At 37.3% G+C, this 18,014-nt stretch overlaps 1 protein-coding gene across 1 annotated transcript in view; it reads left to right on the top strand.

Moving 5' to 3' along the window:
* The window catches only part of CACNA2D3 (calcium voltage-gated channel auxiliary subunit alpha2delta 3), a 382,512-nt gene that overhangs the window by 336,973 nt on the left and 27,525 nt on the right, over positions 1-18,014 (top strand). The window contains exons 28-31 of the mRNA XM_058812839.1: positions 3,813-3,874; positions 4,743-4,787; positions 8,089-8,151; positions 10,748-10,818. Coding sequence (XP_058668822.1) covers positions 3,813-3,874; positions 4,743-4,787; positions 8,089-8,151; positions 10,748-10,818 — 241 coding nt within the window. The remainder of the gene's footprint in view (positions 1-3,812; positions 3,875-4,742; positions 4,788-8,088; positions 8,152-10,747; positions 10,819-18,014) is intronic.

An 18,014-nucleotide genomic window follows, 5' to 3' on the forward strand; every position in this document is an offset into this window, starting at 1 on the left:
AAATATTACCTTCAGCCATGGAATCGATGCACAAGGAAATTACTTATTTAACAATAATTATCAGTGAGCCAGGAATTTAACTTTGTCCTTCTCAACCATCTGTTATTTCATAGGGTCTGCACTGCAAAAATAGCAGCCACTTTATTAAACAGAGAGAAGGAATCTCATGGAGTTAAATAACTGTTTTCTGTAGGCAGAATTAAAGGTTTTTTATTTCCATCACCTAAGTAAATTTGCTAATGTGACTAAAACAAAAGATTGGATTTGCAATATTTGTTTGAAATTATACATTTTGTGTTACAAAACACAAACTACCCCTCTCTCAGCTCCCATCAGTTGTTCTCCTGCCTGCCCTCAGCTCCAGCCCACCCTGCTCTGTGACTCTGGAGAAAAGGCAGCAGTGGACACAAAACTCCTTTTTTCCTGGCTGAACAGTTTTTATCCTTTGGCCATTTTGGTTGAACCAAGCCTGCAAATGTGGAAGAATATTTCATACTTTGAAGTGTACATTCCACAGAAAAGTCAGTTAGAGTTTTTGTTATTTGTGGCAGTTTCTGGGTACCTTTCTGAACAAGATTTAGAAAAATCTCAGTGCAATTTCAGCTTTTTAATCTAAATCTCTGTGGTAGCTGTTACACCCAGAAGGCTAAACTAGGAATTAGAGACATGGGAGATATAATTTGAAGTTTTCCTGTTTCCTTTTCCCCTCTCATGTAGGCAATTTGTAAAACACAGATTTAATGGTGGTTTGGAGCACAGATATTTTGTTCAGAAGTTGTCAAGTGCTGAAGGATTAGGGATTGCTCAGGAGAATATAATGGCTCAAAAACCTTTTGAAGTATATTTGAATAGCTCTTACGGCATTAAATGGCCAATCAAAAAAAATGTTGTGTTCTAGTCACAAAGTTCTTGAAAAGCTCAGGAGGAAAAAACCTGCAGAAGTGCTTTAGTATCACATGAGGGGTTGAAAAGAAAGTAATTTCCTATACTTAACACTGTTAATTCTTTCAAATCTGGAGGCATTCAAATAATTTTTGGCTGAGTTTTAGTAACTATTAGTAATTTTCATTTATTATATATTATGTAGGATATAGAACATTTAGAAGCTGTGACAGGGAAGATCCTATGTGGAATTGTGCAGGGAACGATGTGTAAATAAGACAAAACTCTGAGATTAAAATCTCATACTAAAATAGACCTCTCAAAAAAACTGCCTAATGCTGCTTTCACTGTGCCATTTTTGTGAGATGTGTTCTCTCCTCCTACCCTGCAAGCACAGGTAGAGATCACAGAATCATTAAATGGGAAAAGACCCTTTGGATCATCAAGCCCAACTGTAAATCAAGTCCAGCCATCATGTACTTGACATCATGTTCATTATTTAATACCAAGTGTAAGGATTTCAAAACTAATTGAGGAATTACTTCACAAGAGGAATATCTTAAAATGTTGCTGTTGTAATGTTGCATTACCTTGACCAGAGTAGATGGTTTCTGTTTTACCCTCTTTAATGCCATCGTACCTCAGAGATTAGTGATACAACTCTTTTTTGAAGGTTGGTAGAGAAATTAACTGATTTCTTCTTTTAAGGCAGGCAGTAGCTAAATTGATAATGCCTATACCTTCAGTTTCTGCAGAAGTTACCCTACTGCTGAAACTGTGAAATCTACTCAAGTGAGAGCAACCCCAATATTTCTCACTATCTTTTATTTTCCCTCACAGTCTGTCCAAGAAAGCATCAAAATCTTTGAGCTGCTGCTATGAAACCAAACCTGCAGCTGGCCCTTCTCATCCTCATGGAGAGGGAGGCTCTGCATTTCACAGAAATTAATCCCAGCATTTCAATTGTTGTTCTGCTGCAGCGTTCCGTTGTGACTCAGTGGAACGTGCTCGTGGAACCTTTCACAGACGAGCTTTGCTGTAATTCTCCTGTCACTGTTTCAGATTCTGTTGTGTGGTAGGTTTTGTACAGGACACAGAAAATTCCCTGTGCATACTGACTCTCTTTGTAAGGAAGGTTCTAAGATGTACAGTGATCACTTTTCTACAAAACTTTTACCTTTAAATCAGAATCATAAGATAATTTAGAGTTGGAGGGATCTCCTGTGCTCATTGAGTCCAAAATCCTGCTCAAATTTGTATATACATATAATTTCCTTAGGGGAGAATAAGAGTTTTGCCTCTTTAATTAATGTTTATTTTACTTCCATTACCTTTCATTAACACTTTTCAAGAGCAGCAGTTTTCTGGTTGCTGGTATCTCTAACAGTGTGAACTCCAAAGGGCTAAGCTTATCAGGACCTTAAATGAGCAATATCTGAGTACAGTGCACACAGCTCTGTACAAGAACATGAGATTGACGCTTCCCATGCTGACACAGCATCCAGAAGTGACGGGATTTCCTTGGGGAAAGTTCCTGAAAGTTCCTGTGTGTGTGGTTTTTTGCCTGCATTTCAGAAAGAAAAAAGGTAGGATGTGCCAGCAGTTAACCCAAAGGCAAGCAGTAGATGAAGCAAATGAGCTGCTTGGCTGTCAGACAGCATCTTCTCATGGACCATAATATTAATTCATAGATAATGAAATGTAGCTAGAGAGTCTCCTCTGGTGTTTATTCGAAAGGAGAACTGGATTCCTCTCCTTGCTCTCTGAAGCCAAACCATCCATGAGTTACAGATAGCAGAAAAATTCCTTATGTAATTTCACATCCCATTGTCTCAGTCCATTACAGATTTCATTTCACATACTTTTCCCTACCTGCTAACACAAAATCAAATATGTGCATGACATCAGTGTGTGTGCATTTGCAAAAGCAAGTACCAATAATCTAAACGTAAATATGTTTTTAAACTATTCCTGCTGTTGGCCCTAGAGGAGGAATGAATACATGAAATTTCATTCAGTTTTCCAAAACAACTTTTTTTTGAGGCTTTATTTTTTAAAAAAAAACATTAATATCTAGGAGTTAGATCTTCAGACTTTTAAAACTTTTTTGAATTATTTCAGTTTGGGCAAGTGAAACAAGAAGAACCAACTGCTTTTGGAGCTTCTGCAAACCTGAGTGCTTTATATTGCTTTTCCATAGAAACAGTGATAGGAACATCAGACCAGGCTGGAAGAAAGGTTCATTGATATTTGGCAAAACATAATCCCACCTGAGATTATGAGAAACATATAACTTAAACCAGTAGTGTCTTGAAGAATGATTTTTTTAAATTACAATTCATTACGGTTAATATAATTTTAAAAAAATTTTATGGCCAGTAAGATTTGTCAGATACTTCCCTTTTACAGAATTACACGTAATACTCTGAACTTCCATTTTTTCAAACACATTTTTAATGCTTTTTGTGTTCCACTGATAATTTATGTATTAAATGACCTCAAAACAAATCATCACTTGAAGTGTCAACCAGCATCTTCATGTTGTTTCAAAAAACCTTCACGAGTTTCAGTAGAAAACACATTGTGTGGGTTCCCTACAGCTATGTTGATATCAGTGAAATATAAATGAAATTGGTGTGAACATAAATATGTTCAGCTTGTGGTTCTTTGATATTAACTATGGAGACATGCAATTTGAATTTTTTTTTCTTGTTTGCCATGTGTATTCTTCACATTATACAAGCATCTTTCTGTTTAAATGGTTTAAAATAAGACTCTGCGGTCTCTTCAATTTAGTTAATTGGGGTTTTCTATTTTAGGTTTAACTTTATCTTTTCATAATGAAACCTTTTCTTCCTTACTAATTTTAAAGAATAATTTTGAAGGAATTAAGCATGCTGTGTTTATTTATTTATTTTTCTCTTTCCTAGCTGTAGGTATCCAGATGAAACTTGAATTTTTCCAGCGAAAATTTTGGACTGCAAGCAGACAGGTACATTTTAAATTGAAAGTTTTTTTGTCATTGAATCCACAACAGTTTTTTAACTGTGGAAGTGGTGATCTTGTCAGAAGCAAAATATTGTAAAGAAGCAATGTATTTGAAGACTTGTTCTGGTTTTATATTTGGATACAGAAAAGGAGAATTCAGTGATGAAGAGCAGTTTCTTGATTTTTGGAAGCAAGTTGAAAGTTTATTAATTTTTGGCCCCAATACATAAGGAATTATTTTGTTGGTACATGGTTTTTCTCCCTCAGAGAAAGTCTAAAGAGTAAACAGAAATGTGGAATTTGTTTCTAATGATAGCAGAATCATGACTTCTCACCTAGGTTTTCTCTCTAACACTAAGTAATCAGGTTAATTAACAAAACTACATTACTGAATCATGGTTGGCACTCACACTGCTCAATAAAATGTACCTAAACCGTTCAGGGATTATAGAATTTGTACTCACTGAAGAGGATAATCAGGTACTTTCTGAGGATTAGGAGAAGCCATCCCTGGTTTGAGAATCGACTGTAGTTGTGCTGTTACAGAAAATAAACCCTGTCCCACCCCTGCTGGAGAATCTTCTCTCATCTATGAATGGCCCCAAAGATTTAGAGTATGGAGGAGATCCTGGTGTTTAAAGCAGCTGAAATTGTCACAGTGTGAATGAACCCTTTCTCTGCAGAGAGAAACAGAACACATTTGGTGAACAATTCGAAAGTTTGCTAGTCATTTTTAAAATTAATTTATATAAAGATGTAATCAATATAATCTCCTTTAAAATTTTGCTCATATGAATTTATATAAAGTTTTATTTTTTAATCATCAAAGACAGAATTGAAAATATTGATTTTATTTTTTTTATCCTCTGTAGTGTGCATCTCTTGATGGCAGATGTGCTATAAGTTGTGATGATGAAGTAAGTATTTAACAGATTTTTTCCATTTTATATCTCTACTCCAGTAGAAGATACAGTTAATGAATTTAATTTGAACATCTCATTGTACCTTATGGTCTTTACCACCTTGTAAATATTACACTGTTTGGATAGTGAGACTTTTTTATGCCTGTTACAGGTACCCACTGAATTACAAGGCTGACTCCAGTACCTCAAATATGTGCTGCAATAATTTCTGCTTTGTGAATCCACTTTGGGAAATAATTTGAAGCAGTGCTAAGGCATCCACTTTATTGTTAATGAAAAAAAAAAAGCCACTAGCAGTTTAAAGTCTTCAGCTGGACACCAGCAGGAACCATACATGTAGAAATGTAGTAATAGTGTGGACATTGCTGATTTAGAGATTCCAGACTTTTCCTTAATGGCAAAACACACTGTTGATAGGACTCAAACAAATATCACAGCTCCTCTGGTGAGTCTGTTGACTTTCACAGCTTCTCTCAATGGCAAGAAAATATCTGCTGAACTTTTACAGTATAAATTAAAGCATTTAAAAGTAAACATGATGACATTAATGCAAATTGAATGGCACAATAGTCAATAAATATTAATGACTATTAATAATAACATGATAATTGTAAGTATAATTAAAAATAAAGGGAGTCAAGTGATGAGTGTGTGATACCTTTGATCCTAATATAGAGACACCCCATTAATTAAAAATACCTTTTTTCTTTTCTTGAGAACTTTGAATTTGCTCATTTATTCTTGTTTTCCTGATGCCTCATGTTTTATTTGCATGTTCTGTTTTCTTTCTATTTCATTTTTGGTTTCTTAATACACATTACATTCCATTACTGTTATTGTACACTGGAGCTGTGAAAAATACATAGAGGACTTGAACTGCATCAAAGTTTCTGTAGTTCAGATGTGTTCTCAGACCTCAGTTAACATTCTTGCTGTGTTTATTCTGGACTTCATGCCTGCAGTTTTACAAGCTCAGGGACTCTACGCCTATGGAACGTTCCCTTGAAATCTGAAATTCACTGAACTTGAACCTTTGGGCAAACCTGAGCATAGTTCCCTTCCAATACCTGTGAAACATTGTGAATTAGAGCTCTTTCATACAGCTGTAGTCTATGCAAATGCTGTTATCCCATGCATAAAACTTGTATCAGAAATCTGAGATTTTCTAGTAATGAGTAAATGCATTCTGCTGCCCTTTGTCCATGCTAAAGTTAAATTACAAGCTACTTCTTTCACACAGTAGTAATAGTGGAAGTTATTTATCTTGCTGGCAAGTGGTGAATGAATGGTTCTGAATGAATTTTTTTTTCCTAGTTAATATTTCTAAAATGGATTGAAATAGAAACCCTCTTATCTTCACATTCCACAAAAAATATATAGATTCCATTTATTGCATTATGCCTGTTTCCAATAACAGTGCTAAAAAATTAATTTCTTTTATAGTGATACAAATGTGCTAGTGAGTAACCAAATCTTACAGATTTGAGACATGGCCACTAATTCTTGAGTTGAGCCAGTCTTTTCCCAACAGCACATAAGCCATAAACTATGAAAACAAGCCTACACTTTTTCTTGTCCAGCATGACCTCTTTTATTTATTTTCTATACTATGGAGAAATATTGTTTCTAAAGCAGTATCTTTATAATAATCTTTCATGCATGAGGACTGCAAATACGTATCCTCAGAAGATCTCAGTGTTGACTCAGCTCCTCTCCTGTGCAGTCAGTGGGAGGTTTCAGGCTGGCTTTGGGGAGAGCAGAGCTGTGCAGTTGGAGCCTGAATCTGAAATTCCATCCTTCACACCCCGCTGGGATGGAGGAGCTGCCTCTCTGAATGCATCAGCTCTGCTCCGTTCCTGGCCTGCACCAGCAGCTTTTCACATTGCATCTGCCAGCTTTGGGCTTTCTAGCAGACCAAAGGTGCAAAATGAGTTGTTTCCACTTCCTTTCTGACAGGTTTTCTGCCACTGGGCTTGCCTGTACCTTGGGTTGTCCTTTTAGAATGAATATCCTGCATTTGCATTAGGGAATGATGTTCATTCTCAACTTTTGCCAGATTGCAGCTTCAGGGTTTTTTTTTTAAAACCTTCACTTCGAGCTAGCATTTCTGCAAGTTTCTCCTCTTTGGCCCCACAGAACAGTGCTAATATGTGGCCAGAATGAGAATCAGGCACATCTGAGCATCTCTGGAAACATCAGACTGCATTTTCCCAACTTGCACAGCTACAGCTGCATGGGGCTGCTTTCCTCCCTAAAACAGCACAGTGATCTTGCTGGATGTGCAGAGCACAGCAGAAAGCATAATTTGTCATATTTCTGTAAAAATCTCCCCATTTGCTGCAGGCAAGGTTTTGAATCAAAAACAAAGCCAGGAGGATTCCTGTATTGAAAGCCATTTTTGGCTTATTTTTTCCCTTTTATACGAATGTCATGGAAAATTCAATAAGCAAAGATAAAAATGTTGCTGATTTAGACCAACAATAGAAGTACAATAAAGATTTAACACTGAGATAGTTATTTGGCAAACCTGAGGAGAAAGTGGGTTATATCAAGGTTTCAGGGTTTGAGTTAAACCTCATGTTGAAACTCTGAAGTGCAGTAATTAAAACTTTGCCTGTAGCAAGTAATTCTGTGAGGTTAAAATGGTGCATGTGTGTGTGGAGGGAAGCTCTGATTTGGCTTTACCTTGTTTTATACAGTTCAGACGTCTGACCTACCAAAAGCTAACAGTCCTGCCTCTAAACCCAGTTCCCAATTAAAAATACAATTTGAAAAGCTTTAGGAGACCTGTGGGGCCTCTTTTACAGAAGTTTCTGGTCCCATCCCCCAGTGAACAAATTAAAAAATACTGCCTGGTCCCCTGTTGGTTCTGCAGGCTGACACTGTGTTTTCATTAGTGCATCGTTAGGGTAATGACATTGTGCTGATGTTTTTCTCCAAATACAGAAGAGGCCATCAGGAGCACAGAAGTTCTCTGCCTTTGCAAACTTTGCTATAAGGGAAACTTCTAAGAAGGGATTATGAAACCACAAAATTTTGGTTTTTATGTTTGTTTGTAATTATATTATATCCTCCAATTCTGTAGACATCTTTGTTTAGTTTTGCATGAAAAAAGCGTACAAATTAAATTGGATGATATCCCATAACCAAGACTACACTTATTTTGAGTTTATGTAAAACCTTATAAAAACCTGAATGTTTTAGCCATTTATAATTGACTTAGAAGTAAATATATAATTAACTTATTTCTGTGTCCTAAAATCAAAAATTAAAATAGTGTTTTATTATTTTTCAGACAATCAACTGTTACCTAATAGATAACAATGGATTTATTTTAGTGTCTGAAGACTATCAACAGGTAAGTGTAAGATTTTTGTTGAGACTTCTCATGTAATATATTAATCTAAAATTACTTTTTTTTTAAAATAGGCCACCATCTGAAAATGGTAAGGAATTAGCAACATAAAAAAAATTCCCTCTACAAAGAATATAAGCTTTATTCTCACTGGAGCTCAGTTTCTTTCTCCCATTGGAGCAGGGTCTGTTCTTAAACTCATAAATGTTCTCTTTAAAGACCTTTCTTGCTGCAGAAGTGTCTGTCTTCGGTAAGAGGCTTTTACTCCAAAAAAAAAAAAAAATCCCTGTGCCATTTTTGTCACATGGAAAGGTTGGGAAGGGAGAGGGGGAGGACACAGAGCTTTTACATTCAAACTTAAGATAATGAGATTTTACATAGCTGTTGGCTGAGGAGTTTGTTTTCTGAAGGGGATTACAGTCATTGAAGGATTAAAATTAAGCACTCAGCATCACAATGGAGAGGACCAGAAATATGATTATGACAGAATCATAGAATGTTTTGCTCAATCCTGCAAACCTTATAAAGGAACCATCACCATTCTCGTTAACTTTTGCCTGAAAACTGATGGGATGGTCCCCCAGTCAGGCCAGGATTGTTTGAAGTTGAATTGTTTTATGTGTTGGGACTGTGAATACGAATAGCCACACTCCTATTTTGCCCTCAGCTGAATTTTGTTATGATGAGCATGACCTAAGAAATACACTCATTATGGAATAATCTTGATACACTGAAAACCTGTTTGCCCATTTCCCCTTTAGTTGTTGGTGCTATTTACAGATGCAGAGCTGTGACTTGTGCCAGTGATTGGCCAGCTCATAGCTGGCTATGGCCAGTGATGATTAGGAAGAGATGTTTCTTTTGGTACTCACCTGATAAAAGCCATTACTATTCCTTTGAATAGTTTGGACAACTGTTGCACCAGAAGTAGGCTGGAAATGTATTCTGACCTGTTTTATTAGTTAAATGTATCCAAGTCAAAGAGGGGCAGCAGGGAAGTCTCTGTGTTTATGTAAATTTATAATAAGATTACATTTGTGTGTGTCTATTTTATATATAGTATAATGTATATTTTATATATAGTATAGTGTACATATATTTTATATATGTATAGTGAGTAAACAGATTGTTGTGGGTAGAGAAGGAATAGAGAAATGGGATGATGCCTTACCAATTCCTGACCTGTCTGGGGTTGCTTCAGCACTGTTTTTCTATCTATCAGCTTTCCAAACATGACCTGAACTGCTCCAAGAATCAGGTTTTGGGGCAGAGTAATTCTGCGTTGCAACTAAATCCTGATGTATTAAAAAAATGCTAACCTGAGTGTAACTGCCTGGGGGAGAGCTGGCATTTACAAAGGGAGCTTTTGTGGAGAGAACTGTCACTGAAATGTCTTCATCAGACTGGTGCACAAGCTGACAAATCAGGTTTATTGCTATCTAAGGTTATGTGGGGCATTTATGGTTTGGAGTTTCTTGACGTTGCCCGCCTCTCCAATCGTTAGGGTAATCTTTCTTCATCAGTCAGCCAGGGCTATTGAAGCTGGTATTTTTAGTCATGTTCCTTGTGTTTCTAGGAGACTTTACATACCCATATGTTTTGGAAAATGTTCCAAGGTTCCCCTGAGGAAAAGAAGGGGGAAAAAAAGGCAATACTTGCCTTTTAGGTGGAGGAATGCCTTTTTTTAGCTGGGGCTGTAACTTTTCTGCCTGCCAACTCCCAGGTGCATACTTGAGGTCAGCTAAGTTCCTTGTAATGGAATTGGGGTTTAGTTCATACAAAACCTATGGAATCCATGCAATTTGAGAGTGTAGTGCCCTTTCCCCCTCATAAATTGTGGGATCTCTCCCTTTAAACAATGAAGAGAAATATCCAATCCTCCTGGGAGCTGAGGCTCTAAAATAAAACAGGTCTTCCCAAGGTAGAAAAGTGCTGTACTTGCAAGATTTTCCACTGTCACAGGAATGGCTGCAGATGATGGAGTCACTTCCATCTTGCTGACCAAATTTATAACAGCAATGTTTGTTTTCTCAACAGAGATTTATTTTTATTAGTCCACAAGTACTGAATAGGGACAAAATGAGTAATTCATCAAGCTGAGTGGTTTTAAGTATGAAATGACTCTGAATGGAGTTAAAATTTATAGGATTGATGAAATGTACTGTTCCAGCTCCTTAAACAGGTCATACAGGAATTATAAACAATGTTTTTTAATGACTGTTTATGAAATCCTCTCACAACCTGTTTATATCTTTTTTGAGTAACATTTTAATCACAAGAGTTTGTCATCAGATTAGTGTGTTTTCCTTACAAGCTTTAGGTTTGGAAGGCTTTTATTTTTGATATTGGATGTTATATAATGTACCTCAATATATTGTTTAAGCTCTCACATCTGCTCAGGGGCAATAATATAATCCCAACAATTTGCCCTGACTGGGAAGTTCTCTTCAGGTTTTATGTAGCAGCACTCCTGAAAACCTGTGTGTGTAGCTGTCAAAGCCACTCTTGCCAGATCCTGAATATGCCAGTTTAAACTGCATCCAGTGTTGTTTTGCATTTATCCACACTTTCGGTAATTCCTTGCATTTTCCCCTTACAGACTGGTTACTTTTTTGGGGAGGTTGAAGGGGCTGTGATGAACAAGTTACTATCAATGGGCTCTTTTAAGAGGTAAGAATTAACATTTTATCTCTTAAAAAATTTTCTAACAAAAAAATCAAAGTCATGTATAAAGAAGCCAAGAGTGGCAGTGTGGCTGGATTCTCATCTGTACCTCTGTATCTTTTCTGTACAACCTGAGTGTAATTTGATTTCATACACATCAAATATTGAGAGTATTGGAGTCAGCCTAGAGTGAGTTTCTAATTAAACAATGGTTTATTTGACAGCAATGCTAAAACTGTGTCCTTTTCCTCTTCCCACTGGGTTCAGGTGGAAAGGGGATTGGGCCATATCCACTACTGAGCAGTTTTAAACAGCTTTAAAGCAGAACATTTACGTCACATTATCATTTTGACCTGTAAAAAGTTGGAGATTGCTTGAGCTAGACAGTGCAAAATGTCCTGCTATTGAAGGGAAAATGTGTTCTCCCAGTAATCCATCTCCATTCACATGCTGACTTACCTTTGAACGTGGTTGTGATTATTGACCTGGTCTCACTATCATGGTGACATTCAAAACTAACAGTGATTTTGTGTTGTCCTTTGAAATAAGTTGTGCACTCTGAGGAATTAAGAATAAAATTTGCCTTTAACCTGTAACTCACCACTGGAGTCTTCCTGGCTTTCACAAGGTCTAAGAATTGTTCATGTGGTCAAAGAGCTGTTCTGTACCCCTTTGTCCTCTTCAGCACAAGAAAACTCCTTTTATACTTTTCCTTTTTATTTTCCTGTGCATTTCTAGTATGAATAAAAAGAGACATCACTGCTGCCATCCATCACTGAGTTTAGTTACAACCTGTGAGGGTTGTGCAGAGCCTCTCTGAATCTCTCTCTGGTTTGTGGGCTTGCTTGGTAAATCAGCTCCCCTAAGCTGTGTCTGTGCCTGGCAGCTGATACCACTGCCAGTGAATGACTGACCTGAAATGTGAGCATCTAGCACTCATGGAATCATCCCCAATCCTAGTTTCCTGAGGGTGGGGACTTTTTTGCATTTAGCACTACATATTTAACATATGCTGTAGAAGGAAGTGAAGTAATACCACTGTTTATAAACTGGATTTGGCAATGAAAGGATCTATTTGGACAAGAGATGAAGCATTTTATTTAATGCAAAGAACAAAATACAGTCAAAACCAAGGGAAAATGCTTTAGCTTGTCCCAATTTGTTTAGTCCTGCCCCACAAGGCATTTCAAACAAAACAGCTACTCAGTGATTGACAGTGGTGGGTACCAACATTGAGAAAACAGGCATAGCTTGAGAGCTGTGGGTGGATCTTTGGACTAGACCATTGGTTAGGATTTTGCTGGTCTTGTACTTAATTATTTAGAGATAATGAAGGCATAAGGTCGGTGTAACTGAGCTGCATACTAAAGAAAATGTAAGCACAATGAGCCAATTATTCAACCATGATAAACTGACCATTGCAAATCAGTTAAAGACGGGACAGAATCAAAGTGGAGTAATTGCAAGTGAGCAACTTCCCCTACAGCAGATAGCAGCAGCAAAAAAACTCCCAGAAACTTTCTTTGAGCTGTGTTAGATGAGGCCTTTAAATAAATTATTCCAACAATATGAAGAAGAAATCTTTGCTGGTTCTCAATAAAAATACATGCATTTACAATATTTGTAAGATTATTAATTTGTCTGGGTGGGGATTGTGTTTTGCTTTTTCAACATTTATTTATATGAGATAAGAGGAAAATAAAAAGGATGCTTGGTTCAGTGGCAAGATCTGTCAGCAGAGGGATTCCCTGAGAGCAGCAGGTGGGCCTTGCCCACATTATATTGTCATTGCTGCTCTTACCTTGGGGGCAGAGCAGAGACAGAGCTCTGTCATTGCATTTCCTTCTGATAATGCCCAGAGCATCCTTCCCTGCAATTTGCTTCTTACAAGGCATGTACACAGTCCAGCAGGTGAATTTTGTAACCCTGCCCTCTGGAGCTGGTTGTGCTCCCTCTGGGGTGACTTTGGAAGGTTCTGTGGAGCCTGATGTGCCCTGCAGGAGATTTGCTGTCAGCCCCAGCAGCCGTGGGACTGGGGGTCCCCTCTCCCTCCAGTGCAGGGATCCAGGGTGTGCTCCCACCTTGTGATTCCTGCCAGCTTCCAGCCTCTGCACCCACAAAGGGAATGAAATAACTCTTTGTCTGCTCTCCCATCTACTGCAGACTTGGAGTGATATAGAAGTGCTTTGTAGGATTGAGATGGAAGTGCTAAACAAAAGGGGGTTGTTTGCTGCTGACTGTATTTCTTTTCAACCTGCAGCAGGATGAAATTCAATTTTCATGTTTGCTGTTTATTTTTTAAAGTGAACTTAAATACCTCCTTCCCTCCTCAATTTCTTTAAACTCAGTACTTCTTTTGAATAATGTGTGCATATGTATGTATGTATATTTTCTTAGTTTATGGGGTTTATAATTAGGGAGAAAAACTATATCAGTGCCTGCACAGCAACGTGACATGCTCTATGATTTCATTTAGCAAAATTATGTTTATCTTATACCTTAAGTATTGCACACAGTTAAATAATTTAAATATGATTTAAATGTATTATTAAATAAATTAGGATGTGCTTATGGAAAAGTATCTACTTCACATAACTTAGAAAAGTTTCTTTATGTTTTTCTCAGCACTTTGTTTATATAAAAACAGTGAAAAAAAAATTCAACAGCTTGAACCATGAAAATCTAAAAACCAACACTAACATCAGGAAAATTAAGGGCTATCAAAGCAATGAGATCCCTAAAGAAATAAGCATAATAAATCTCTAAGAGAAAATGAAACATCTCTTGACTTCCAAACACTTTCACCCTTTCCAGTAGGAGGAAAACTGAGCAATTCTATATGAAAAATATGGAAGCAGCATCATTTCCTCTTACAGTTCTCTTTCCAGCAGGCATCCTCTTACACAGAAGAGTCTATGCATTGGTATTTGGCATTTTGTAATTTTGGTATTTGTCAATATTGTCATTTGACCAGGTTGTCAGGATGTAGGACTGAGGTGGCACACCCCTGAAATGCAGCTTTCCCAGGAGCTGAGGCTCAGTCTATCAACTTCTTGCTGCTCTGAGAGCTTCTGTTGTTTCCCAGTTTTTCTTGTAGTGCAGATCCTTCACCTGTGCTCTCCTCATGCACCAAAAGGCAGATTTTCATCTGTCTGCCTTGATTTGCTTTATAAGCAAAACTTAACAAGTGTTTTTTTCCCCAGGTTATGAGAATAAAATAAATTCAGAAGTTTGTTCTCTTCCTAGAAAGTAGTTTAGTAAATTCTTAAATCCAAATCATGAGAATAGTAACTGGTTGCTTAACAAATGAAGGATATTTTGGCCATTATTTCATATTGAAGCATTTTATTAAGATATTCTTAATTTTTTTTTTGTGCTAAATTGACACATTTAAAATTTGTGGTTTTTTCATGTGTATTTTTACAGTCGTAGATTTAGCTGCCTATTAATTGGGCAAATCGTACATGTATGCTTTGCAGAAGATCAGACATAGACTGCAGGAACATTCCAAATTGCAGGTTTTGGACTTGGCATTGGACAAATTGTCATTACCAACAAGGTTTACTTTTTACTCCAGCATTTACTAAATGTGCATCTGGTACCTGCACACTGAAACTCCCACATTGCTGTGGGGTATGTTTTCTGCTAATATTTTCATCCTGTGATATCTAAAATTAATGTCTTTAATCTGAGTTTTAGGCATTGTTTGACTTTGTCTCTGTAAATATTACTTTTAAGGCAGTGTATTCATATACAGAATCAGTTTATACACTTAAGGAGAAACACAGGCATATTTGTTACATAAAGAAATTTTCATTCCATATTCTGTAAATACAGGCTGAGTTGCAGTTTTTATACATGTTATTCCTTGAGAACATTGGCAATTGGGAATAGCTGAGCACAAAATGCAAAGATACGTGATGACGAGTTTGTTTTGTCAAAATGCCGTAATTTAGTTTTATTCTTTCCATTGATTTTGGTGAAAGGTATTACCCTGGCAGCTTGTGGACACTAAGAATCTGTCAGTGCAGATGTGAGAGCAAGAGCAGCAACAGTCAGGGGTTTCCTGCAGTGTCCTGCTGTCTCCCCACAGGAGCCTCTCTAGGCTTAGGAACTGCTTTGCTCTCCACAGCATTCAGCACTGTCCCTCTTTCCCTTCCTTGTGACAATGCCAGACAGGCTGCACACCTCAGGTCTGAGTTATGAACATCTTCCCACCACAATTTAGCTATAGTCATCACTGATTTTTCCACAGACTCCTGAATAAAGCACAGGGTCAATAATTAGGATTTCTGTATTACTGGCTTGCTTTGTTCAACTCTTTAAAGCATTTTTTCTTTTCCTGTAGACTGGATGTTCACTTCCATGGTAAAAAGCTTATTTTTCCTACACATTATTTGAAATCTTGAACTGCTGACAAAACATTTGAAATTTTATTCATTGAAGACCTTTCAGCTGCTACAATTGTCATTTGTGGTATTTATACTACCTAGTAGAAATCCATGGGTGTGATGAAAACCTGGCTGAAAGCAATAGAAATTGCATCTGCCAAAGTATCCTGTGCTGCTGGTAGGTCTTGGAAGTTTAATTTTCTTGAACCAGGTTCATACTCAATTGTAAGTGCTCAAAAGTAGGAGAGTGGCATTTACTGTATCAGGAAATTGACAATAAAAGGGTTTTCAGTAAGATGTGTTTGGCTGCTGAAGTTACATGAACTGACAGTGCACATTTTGGTTGTGCTAAATAGCTGATGCTGAACACAGTTGCTCTCTGGAATTCAGGTGTGGAGGGGGACAGTGTGGTGGTCTCAGAAAGTCTCAGGAATGTCCTCTGCAGCAAGAGCAGAGTTCCCTGGGAGGTGCTGTGGTACAGAGCATGGATTTGGGCACACAGGTGGGCTCAGGAAGTTGTGTTCCCTCACTATCATCAGCTGGACGCAGCATGGTCAGCTGCAAACAGTTACTTAAAGCTGAAATACAATCACTTCAGAGAGGGTGCTCTGGAAGCCTTTCTTCTGCAACACTGGGTTAAGTCTTTCTGAGTGAGAAGAAAGTCTATTTTCTAAAATCTCAGGAAGACTTTAGCAGTATAAGAACACCCTGGAAATGACACCTGAGCACAGGAGCACCAAAGCATCTTAGGCAACTGCTTTGAGTGCAAATGCTCTCCTACCTTTTATAAGGAATAGGGCTGGAAGGCTTTTGCTTCCCTATTATAAGAATAAAGCCAAAACAACAGGATTTGAAATAGTGAATGCCTTGGAACCCATATGATACCATTCCTAGCTGGAGCTGGTTCAGTATGTTGCAGTGTTCAGATTTCAACGTGGTTTTCAGCTTCATGCACTAATCTTTGAAGTGTGTTACAAAATTCTTATTTGTTTCCAGGTTTTTAAGGACATTTTGCAGTAATGCTTTCACTGCTATATTTTGCACATCCTGTGCTATAATTGTCTGAATCATCCTTAGAAACTTTGAGCTAGGTGTTGAACAGCCCACTTTGAAAGTTACTGAGACAGCAATGCAATGTTTTGAACCCAAAACATTCCAGATTTTATTCAGAAAGCTATGTATTTTTGTAAGCATTTGCTCCTTTTCTTTCTTTTTGTTTTTCCTTTTTTAAAACCTGGATATATTAGCTGACTTCTCATTTTTCCTGAATCAGAACCTTCACGCTGGAAGGTTCAAATATATCTGCTCAAACTAAACTCATCTAACTAAAACCAGTATCATCCACAGATGATATCAAGCCTTTCCAAGTTCTGTAGTGATCCACATGATTTTGAGGTTATTCATTAAAACTCTTTCCTTCTGCCATCACTCTAAAATTTATTAATTTTTCCCCTGTTAAATGAAGAGTGTTCTAAGTAAAATTATTCATTTGTTTTCTTTCCCTTAATCATAGTGCAATCTTAGATTGCTGAATACTCCCTGCAATAACATAAGACAATCTACAATAAATATCACCTAGCATGTTGGGGTTCAGTATTAATTATATTTCTGGTTATTTGTGGGAGTACAGATTTCAGTCTTTTAGTACATTTTTATCTTTGAGCATTTAAAGAAACTATTGACTTTATCAGAATGCAATAATTACATGAGAAATATAATCCAAATTCAAATACTGAGGGGGGAAAGGCTTTTATCAATATCCAAAATTAGGTTCAAATTATTATGGATCTTTCACATGACATTATAGTAGTATATTTATTCTATTTATAGTATTGAATGGTGTAACAGTGTATATATATATATATATATATATATATATACTAGGATATATATAATAGTATTATAATAGTAGTTGATTAACACTGCTTAGCAGAATATTGAAGTCCACTGGTTGACCATGAAGTTCTGCTGTATGAAACTGAAAGTTAAGACATTGATTACACTTTCAAACATGGAACAGTCACCAAAATTAATACATTGAAAAAACATTTAAAATTAATAGAGACAAAACAATGTATTCTGCTTCTAAGACTAGGTGTTAAATGAAGCAAGATGGGACTCTTTCATCCATATGTAAATCCATACGGAATTTCTTGATACTCTGCACAAAGCACATGAACACTTGTAAACTGCCCTTTTCTATGCATTTATCTCTTGCCTCCATCACTGGGTGATCCAGGTGCACACACGACACCACCGTGCTTGGATCCCAAGGAATAAAATTATGGATAAGGCTGGAAAGGCTGAGCTCTAGAAATTCCTTTCCAGGGGCTGGATCCTGAGCATGGCTAAAGGATGAGGAAGAAGGAAGGGCAAAGCTAGGGGAAGTGGTGTATTTCTGCATGCCCCAGAGGCAGCACAGCTTACACGGTGTACTGCTCTGTTTGTCTTGGCAGATCTGGGGCGCGGATCTGGCCGTGGGCGGGATGCTGCCAAGGATGGTCAGTGTGCGACTCACACCATGTTTAGGTCTCTAGTTATGTTTTGTCTCCCGTGTGCCTCTCTCTGCCAGTCCACACAACAATGCCTTCCTGGGCATTGCTATTCTCAGCAAAAGAGAAAAACAATGATGTAAGCAGTACGACCATGTGCTAAATGTTCGGTTGAAGCTGCGACATCCAATATGTTAGAGATTTTGTCTGTAAGCCAGAAAGAAAATATAGACATAATAAAGAAGCTTTTAGTGATGATTGCTGTCACAAAATTAGATCAGAAAAAAAAAATATATAGTCTCTACCACAATGGAATGTA

This window comes from Ammospiza caudacuta, chromosome 12, assembly GCF_027887145.1.
Source record: "Ammospiza caudacuta isolate bAmmCau1 chromosome 12, bAmmCau1.pri, whole genome shotgun sequence".
Classification (NCBI taxonomy): domain Eukaryota; kingdom Metazoa; phylum Chordata; class Aves; order Passeriformes; family Passerellidae; genus Ammospiza; species Ammospiza caudacuta.